The sequence below is a fragment of the Alligator sinensis genome, unplaced genomic scaffold (genome assembly GCF_000455745.1).
Source record: "Alligator sinensis unplaced genomic scaffold, ASM45574v1 scaffold700_1, whole genome shotgun sequence".
Lineage (NCBI taxonomy): Eukaryota > Metazoa > Chordata > Crocodylia > Alligatoridae > Alligator > Alligator sinensis.
In genome coordinates, this window is record NW_005842531.1 from 571,500 (window position 1) to 580,794 (window position 9,295).

Consider the following 9,295-nt stretch of genomic DNA (forward strand, 5'->3'; position numbering starts at 1 on the left):
TTTTCCCAGACCACATTTCTTGGGACTTTCTGTAGCATGAAAAACATATGGAACTTTCTGCCAACTCCTTAAGTCTTGCAGTCTGGTATGATGGCTCATCAAAGAACTTTGGGTTTTTATACATATATATATGGTAATAATAAAATTTGTGTGTGTGTGTGTGTGTGTGTGTGTATGTGTAATTTTATTATTACCCTATTTTCTCCAGAGGATTATCATTTTACACCCTGTGTGTGCTATGATTTCCTTTCCAATAGATTTATATTTAAGATGCTAGAAAAGAATTCCAACTCCGGAAACAATTTGGAAACTTAATTCTATTTTTAAGTTCCAGAATAAGCATCAGCTTCCAAAGCATAAAACCCTGAAGCTTCATGATAATTGAATTTTTTCAACACTATGGGTGCGCATAATTCATAAATAAAGTATGCATCTGGTGAGAATATATTGCTTCTTTATTTTAACTTTCTTTTGAGTTTCTGAAGTTTCTAAGGCTTCCTCATAACAGCCAAACCCCATTCAAGTGTGCTCTGGATACTAGTTAAAATATTTTTGTTCCACAGTTAAGCCCCATATACATTAATCCCTGCCATATTTAGAGTCCATTTTTCATATTACCACCCCTAGATTTCAAACAAGTTCCTTGTATTCTGAAACCATAGAATTAAGGCCTTAAAATACAGAAGATATAGGTGGCGTCTTGTAGCCACCCTCATTGCTTTCACTGGGAAATTGAGTTTAAAGACAAATAGTTTAGAATATTCCGGGGTTTTCCTAACTCTTTCTTTACAAAGTCCTAATAAATCCTCATAAATAAGGTCTGTTAATCCCCATTTTCGGTCCCCAATGTAGTAGTCCCCAGTAAAGCCAGTAAGAGATTTGCTCAAGTGAAGCTGCAGACTTTGGGCAGCAGCTGTTAACAAGCGTCTCTGACTAGAACTTTTCTGAACGTTTATTTTGGATTAAAAAGCTAAAGAATATTTCCGATTTCAGATTCATTTAGGTTTATCCCCAATTATAGAGATAGGTCTAAGACTGAGATTTAAACTTCTGGAAGGTTCTTGAGAAGCATCTGCTTAACTGTGCTGTTCTAATTCGGGAACATTTCCAGCCAGAACTACTGAGCCACACCATTGTCTATTTTGGGAGTAAATCCATGAAAGGACATAAAACATCAAGGGTATGTAATAGAATGAAGGAAGAGGAGTGTGACCACGCAGCCTTAGTCTTCTTGGATGCAATGAGTAAGGGTCCAGGATAACAACAGGCCATTGCTGCTTCTACTATGTGGGCACAATTCTCTTTAAAGAGGGAAATTTTGTCTTGGCTCCTCAGGCACTTAGCTTTGGCCCAAAGATGGAGTACAGGCTCCTCCTCTACAATTTGGGAAGCTTTCTGAGAGACAAACATTACTGGTAGCCCAGCTTGTAAGTACTTGGGAGAAAGGAAAATGCATGATCCAACTATAGAAGAGAAACTGAAACATCTTAATAGTTCATCTAATCCAGCTTTCTTGCCTTGAGCAGTGAACTTTGCTGCATACACTACAGAAAGGAAAAAGAACAAGGCCTTTTAATGCACTTGGTAAGTGACTTCTCAGACCTCTCGATTCAGTTTCCTTTCCTCTGGCTGAACCCTCTGGAAGCTGCATCCAGTTTTGTAAGAGCTGATAGCTTTTTTTGGTTATCTATACACATGCTCAGGGGTGGGGTGTTTTAATTACTGTAGTTCCTGGACAGCCGCTCTAATTAAAATGGTTCACTGTCATGTATTAAGTCCCCACGTTTCAAAATGGCTGTGGGATGCTTTATCTAAAGTGCATTCAGTGATTAAATCGAGTCTGCTCTGACACGTTCTAATTACAACGTTAATGAGCACGTCTATTGGCACTCTAAGGGCCAACCAAAATCCAATCCACAGAATTGAATAGGAGCATTCTTGTCTTTTACAGCCCCAGGATTTGTCTTAAGAGTTTCTGCCCTGCATCCTATAGCTGTTTTCCTTTGGGAAGAATAGTGACATTTCTTCAAAGTCGAAAGTATGTTACAAAAAAAAAATCATAGTGATGATGCTCTCCTCTCTTAACAATACTAATAATGTGCTCATATTAACGTGCAAGTCAAATTAATATAGTTGGAAAATGAGAAACCTCTGGAAAGTTCTCCACAGGAAACTTTATGGCTCATTGTTTCTGTCAATTAGTGCAATATGACTGAGATGCTGAAAAAGACAGCTTCTTACCAGTGTTTTCTAATAAAATCAAATAAACGCTATATAAATGAACACATATTTTTCTCTGTCTGCTGGCTGGCAGTTTGCCCTGACCTCCCCCCATCCTTCCTGCTATAGTCCCTCTGTAGGTAGTGACATGCTCTACTCTTCATGTTAAAACTCAATTCCCTACCCCGCTAATTTTCCTTTTCTAAATTTCTCACTTCTTTCTCCTATCAGTTCACCCTTTCTCCCACTCAGGTGCCATATTAAAACTAACCAACAACATCAGAAAAGCAACATTCACTAAGTAAACTTAGCTTGGCAATTATCAACTGCCACTCCAATTCCTGTGGTCCCAATCCCACAGTGATCTCTACACAGATGGACCCCTGTCCTCAACAAGGCCTTTGTTTATACCATACACTTGTATCCTCTATCTTTTTTCTTCTGTATTTAGGGCCCCATTACACAGCCCAATTACACCGGACTTTTACACTGGTATAGATGTGGAACTGACATGAGAATATAAGCATATAATTACCACCATAGTGGATCAGATCAATGGTCCATCTAGCCTAGTATCCTGTTGCTGATAGTGGCAGAAGTAATATTATACAGGGAGATCATTAAACTGGATATTTCTAGAGTGAGCTACCAACTATTCAATACCCTCCTTAGCATCCACCATTTATTGGGTCAGAGATGCCAGAAAAAACATCTCAAACACAAGGTATTCTCTTACATCTGGCTATCACCCAATCTCATGTAGAATTACACTTTAAAGAATAAACGGTAAAACTATACCAATGAAAGATATATTCACATATATGCTATGTGTCCACAAGTTAACCCAGGGTGCTCATTTAGTTCATGCAAAAAAGCTATTACTGACTCTCTGTCACCTAGTGGCAAAGCACAGTAATAGCAGCCTTCAGTCTGTTACCCTGGGACAAACTAGTCCTCTAGGCGTCTATTCTGGAACTTGGTGTTATTCACATTTGTGTACAAAATGGATGCAAATAACACTGGTGCAAACATGATATGTGCCTAGGACCTTGGACTGCCAACTTTCTAGGGTAAGGACTGTGTCTTCACAGAACTTTGTACAACACCTAGCACAAAAGGGCTCCTTATCTTCTATGGCCATGTACAGACATTTATTTTATACTAGGAGACTCGCTGCTGTACACAGATATTCAGGATTTTTCTCCCGGAGCAAAAATGGCTGCTTCAAAGAGAAAAATAACCAGAAAACAGCCAGGGTTAAATGGCTTCTAGAACAGCTTTTTCTGGGATATTGAACTTCTGTACACTTACTAGGATGCACCTTGGACACTATTGCAATACAGATATAACTAATGACAATGGCTGAGAGAAGACCCCTTTCCTATTTTCTATAGCTGGGTTCCAATCTTTCCCTTCAGTGGTAGAATCATAGTGCATTTAAAAATAAACATGCATATTTTGATAGGTTTTTAAAATATGAGGCCATTATTATAGTTGGATTCAGACACCACTGGGTGTGATGTTGCTGCACAGTTATGATCCCCACCCTTAGGTAGCTGCAGGCGCTGGGGATTTATCCACGTGCTTAACAATGAACCTAGGTGAATCTTTGTAACACAATGCTATATGCTCCGTCATGTTTTATGGATTAAGTAAAACATTTAATCTTGTATTTCTAAGATAGACACACAAAAGAAACAGGGGCTTACTGGGAGCAATATTAACATCAGCCTGGCTGTATGGAACTTAAGTAAGAAAGACCACAATAGGCCTGGAAGTGGGAGAGTGGCGGGTGATGGAGGCAGCACAGAGCTGAGGATGTGGAGGAAATTGTTACTTGACCATGTATACAAAAGGGAGCTTTTAACACTGCTTTACATTCTGCCTGATTGTCTCTTACAATCAGTCCAAGTCTTTTTCAAGAGAGAGATGAAAAAAGCCCCTTGATATCCCACAAATGGAATCCGTAAAATATAAAGATAAGGAATGAAACATTTCCTGAACTGACACATATTTCCTTTTACAAATAGAAACAATACTTTCCATGTACAGTACTGAAAATGCATGTGCCATGGAACTGTCAGATAACAAAGTCATCCCAAAGTATTTAGGGCCTGAGCACAGTCCCTGTAAACCTCATCACAAGAGATGAGATACAGAACAACCCACTGGGTCTTTCACTCTCTGCAAAAGGGAGTGACAGCACATAGAAAAAAAAGAGAATGCAAGAGCTGAACATATAGTCTCAAATAACAAGGAAGAATATTGTGGAAGGATCTGAAGAATATTCTGGTACTGGGATTTGGGTTATCTTATATCTAGCTAGGGATAGGCAGATTCTAGGATTTTAGTTAAGTTAGAAAAGGATTAAAGATAATAATAACAAAAGATGAAGACGTAACTACTGAAGGAGAGAAGATTATTTTAAAAAATCCTTAAAGATTCTAACCTTTGCTATGCCAGGCCATTGCTGGCACTGAATAGGAAAATAACGCTGGGCATTATTTTAATTTACAGTAGGGCACCCCTGTTCCATTACAGTATAGAAAAATTGAAAACAAGTCAGGTTCTCTTACTTTGGCTCACAAAGTCCTAAAAGTAATAATATCAATCCTTAAGCAAAGGAAACGAATACTTGTTCTAACAGCATAATACACCCATAAATGAAATTAGGGGATACTCTCCTTATCTCAATGCCCTTAAATATCAGGTTCAAGTGTTTACCAGTAAACAATCTGCCCAGAGATCTTAAATGACAAGTCCATAGATATATTTCTGAAATAAAAATATTTATGTTTCCAAGCTGTATTGCTTTGTACCTGTTTTTGTTCCTCTCCTAAGCCATCCCACATTGATGCTACAATTTTAGAGACTTCACCAAAGGTAGCATTTGGGTTTTGGCCCTTGATGGCTGCTTGGGTGTCTCGAAAAAATAATGCATAGGCAGACACAGGCTTCTGTGGCTCATTAGGGTCCTTCTTCTTCTTCTTTTTGGGTGTTTTGGGCTTCTTTCCCAAGTCAGAAGCAGGCCGCTTTTCTCCTCCGTTAACCTGTAATACAAGATCACAAAAGCATTACAGAGAAATCCATTAAGCTGAGGACTAAACAAAAGCTCAATTTATTAGTGAGGCTTCTACAATCCAGACACAATTTGGATTTTGCAGGAAAAAATGGCGTATTAATTATGCTCTTTTGATAATCCACATGTTGACATCACTTTCCATGGTTTCATCTCAGAAATGCATTATAAATGTTCTAGATTACGTAACGTGTTCCCTAAAACGTTTTACATTTTGTTTTCATAAAATCATGATCCCATTTGTAATTCAGCCTCTAATTTTTTATCTTTTTTGAGTCTTACTGCTAATGGTGATTGCACGCCTGTAATGGGTAAAGCCATTATAGATTTCATTAGATACTGACCACCAGTTCACTCACACAAACCATGTAACAAGAGCAAGAACATTTCTATCATGAATTTTTCTTTCCTTTAGAGGATTAGTCAAGCCAGTTGAATTCCTACCGAAGCTAGTAGGAATCTTTCCAGTAATTTCAAGAACTGGATGAGAAACTGAAAGATTTGAGATACAGAGAAAGAATTAATTTAATTGTACAGTTAGTTCAAAATAAATACGAATTAAATTTCAGCAAGGTGGGCTCAAAATTTTTGACCTACTTAATTCTGCTTCTCAGATTTAACTGCAACCTCTAACTCTGCTCATGTACGATCAGTTTCTTAGGGCCAAAATAAAGGACTGAATAAAGTTCATGCTGACAATGAATTAAAAGGATATGTGTGTGTGTGTGTGTGCGCGCGCGCGCACACACGCTTTAAAATGTCCCCACCTCTCATGGATAACTGTGAAAACCAAGGAGGCACAAATTCATGGAAATCCAACTTTCCTATTGACTGGAAGATTTTGGCTTAATGCACCTGCCCCACATTTAATAATTTAAAAATATTATATGAGGGGGGGAAGAGTGTTACCAACATATAAACATGATTTTTATCACATACCTGTTTTTCTGTTTTTAATGGTGTGTGATCAGGTGACATGTCAGATCACAGGTGGTTTTAAAGTAGGTCTGCTACATTTTTTTGGAAAAAAGGGAGGCATCTACATGAGATGCTTACTGAAGAGTTCCCTAATTAGCTCTGCAGTAAAGCGTCACCATCTACACATACAGAGCTATTAGACTGAAGTGAATTAATTAATTCCGCCACAGGTTAGTACTTGTAAATATAAGTACTATCCTATGATGGAATTATTTACTGCGCTACAATGAACATGCAGACAGTGGTCGGGACTGACTGGGGCACAAGGGTGCTTCCGTACAGGGGCTACCTGCCAGCTAGCCCTGCGCTGAAGCACCTTTGTGCCCCAGCCAGCCCCGCCACAGCACGCTGAACCAGGTCGGAGCAGCCCCAGGCCAGTAGGCTGACCCCCCAGGCCTTCTACCAACCGGGGCTGCTCCACCCTGGTTCAACATGCTGTGGTCCTGGGCACACATGTAAGCACTGTGCTCAGGAGCAATAAACTCCAGTGCAAACTGTGCTGGAGTTTATTGCATCATATTAATTATTCAAGTGTAGACGTGCCCAGGAAGTGTAAATAATTATATAGGGTCAGAAAGGAGTAAAGTTAGGAGATTTTGGTCTTTTGGACTTTTAAAGCTATGTGATGACTATAACTTGAAAAATAAATTTGCCTGTTTCCTAGGCACCTGCACTGCTATTGAGTGGATTTTACTTAATAGTTGTGGAAAATACTAGATGCACCTCAGAAAACAGGGAAGCAGTAATAAACATAAGCAATGTGCTGCTCATTATTACTGTTTGTGCCCCAGATTCTCACTCTTACCTCATCCTAATCTGTGGAAATAATACGAATAAAGTATGTACAAAGACATGCAATGTGCCCATGTGCAGATCCACACACAGAGCTCTGAAGGTAAATTGCCAGTGCCGTTCCATATTTTCCATGGCAAAGTAATAGTTCACAAATTCCATGGGCAACAAGGCTTGACAACATTACAGCCACAGTTAAAGTTTTTACTCTTAATGTTTTTAAAGGTTTCCCTCTTTTTCTTTCTGTGTTGAACATTGGGTTTTACAAGCCCATACATATTTAGGGTATTCTGATGCCCACACTGCCATTTAATCAAGTGGTATGTAAACTATAAAAAAAGCACAAAAGGTCTTTTAAATAGTTCTACAAACAGCTCCGAGAAGTTATTCTCTCTCCCGATTGATCAAGAGGCGTCAAAAACCCCACTGTTAAAAAGAGAGTGCTCACTGGGGAAATTCTGTTTGTTTTATAAAAAATAATTAAATAAAAAGAATTCCAGCACTGATAACCTTGGAAATGGCTGAGATGATGGCCTACCTTATGTTCCCATCAGTCTATCAGCTTCATAGACTCAACTGCTACCACCAAAGCAGAGACAGATGGGAAATAAAATAAAACACATATATATTCTGCTAGGCATAGACTTGTGCCTCAAATTCCCTAGAGGTGTAGTTAGCTCATGGTAATCCACCTCCTGTCATGCCTTATTGCTTAATTATAGTGATGTATTTAACTTATTTATCACAAGAAAGCAATAATCTTTCACTTTAAAAAATGTGTGTTAACTATGTTGCACACATAATAGATCACAAGAATATCTAGTAAAGGATTTAAGACTATCAACTAAGGCACATCGTTGATATCTAAATGTCCCTTGAGAAGTTCGAAAATGTCTATAAGCATATTTAAAATAAACTGCAATAGTACCAAAGCCTTTAATGGAGCTAGGAGAGCTGTTTTATGCCCACTATCTTGCAGTAATCGCTGTAGTTTAAAATAGATTTTAATCAAGCACCATCTGCATAATAGGCTGAACAAACAACATAGACTTCTACTTATGACTCTTATCATATAAAGTAAATATTGTAAAACCTCTACCACAAAGAGAATATGAGGCAGCAGTTCTTGGGTAATCACGTTTCTGTTAGTTAATTTTTGATACTTGCAGTCCTCTCACTCTCTTTCCTTTAAACTACACTATTTGAAATTCTCTCATAAGTGAAATTCAAATGAGTATGAAAAAACCCACCATCCATCTACTGAGAAATACATATTTGCAAACCTATAACGCTTCTAGCATTTCACAATTATGCTTAGCAATAACAGAATACATGCCTAATGATCCAACACTATGAATTATGGCAAGAATTACATAAATACAGTATTTGAATTCTGAAGTGGTCAGAATAAAATGCACAATAAGTGGGCACTTTATTTAAAATGGATTTATAGTTACTTATATTACTAACTTTTTTTAAGTTCTCCTGTTTCTTATTTTAAATCCAAAAACCTTAATACTCAGTGTAGGAGAACTGTGAATTCCTTAAATTTTGGATATATCAAGTCCTACACAAATTAACACCTTGGGCTTTAGAGTAAAATCCAGATAAACCCCTCAGATACTTCCAACTTGGATGTCAGAATACCTAAAAATTAGGCATCTGGCCCCAAAAGGATGATTCAAAGAAGCAAGGTTAGGTGCTAGGCTTCCCATACAGTTAATGAGAAGAGGTAGGCATTTCTGAAGAGCAGGGACAATTTTAGACACTGAGCAGGGAGGAATCTAGAACTAGTCAATAGAAAGTATTATGGCCACAGGATATCTGAACCCTTGCACCTCTCTGGAGTTTAGGTGCTTGACTCAGGTCTGTATATTACGTGCTACTCAGGAACACCAGGTGCTCCTCTTCAAGTTGGTGTATGGTGGTGCCACCTCTGCCCACCTCTTATGTAGCAATCTTGTGGTTTGATCACTTTAACCTGAGGGGATTTACTTTCCTGGACCCTGGGCAACTGAGAGACAATTTTCTGGACAACTGAGCCCCAACAACTAAGAAACATAATTTATGCATGTGTGTATAGGCGGGGTGGTATAGGCCTTTACACCTCCCATTGAAGTTCAGCCACTGTGCAACCAAAAATACAAAAGCCTTCAAATCAGAGTAAGAAAGTGAATGAAATTGCAAATACAAGCAAGAGGTAGCCTGAAGCCCAATGCTGAGGTT

At 38.4% G+C, this 9,295-nt stretch overlaps 1 protein-coding gene across 3 annotated transcripts in view; it reads right to left on the reverse strand.

Annotated features, from left to right (window-relative positions):
- Positions 1-9,295, reverse strand: part of TOX (thymocyte selection associated high mobility group box) — a 338,731-nt gene that overhangs the window by 43,594 nt on the left and 285,842 nt on the right. For all 3 annotated transcript variants that reach the window (XM_025213485.1, XM_006031821.3, XM_025213484.1), the window contains one exon: positions 5,040-5,270. In XM_025213485.1, coding sequence (XP_025069270.1) covers positions 5,040-5,270 — 231 coding nt within the window. The remainder of the gene's footprint in view (positions 1-5,039; positions 5,271-9,295) is intronic.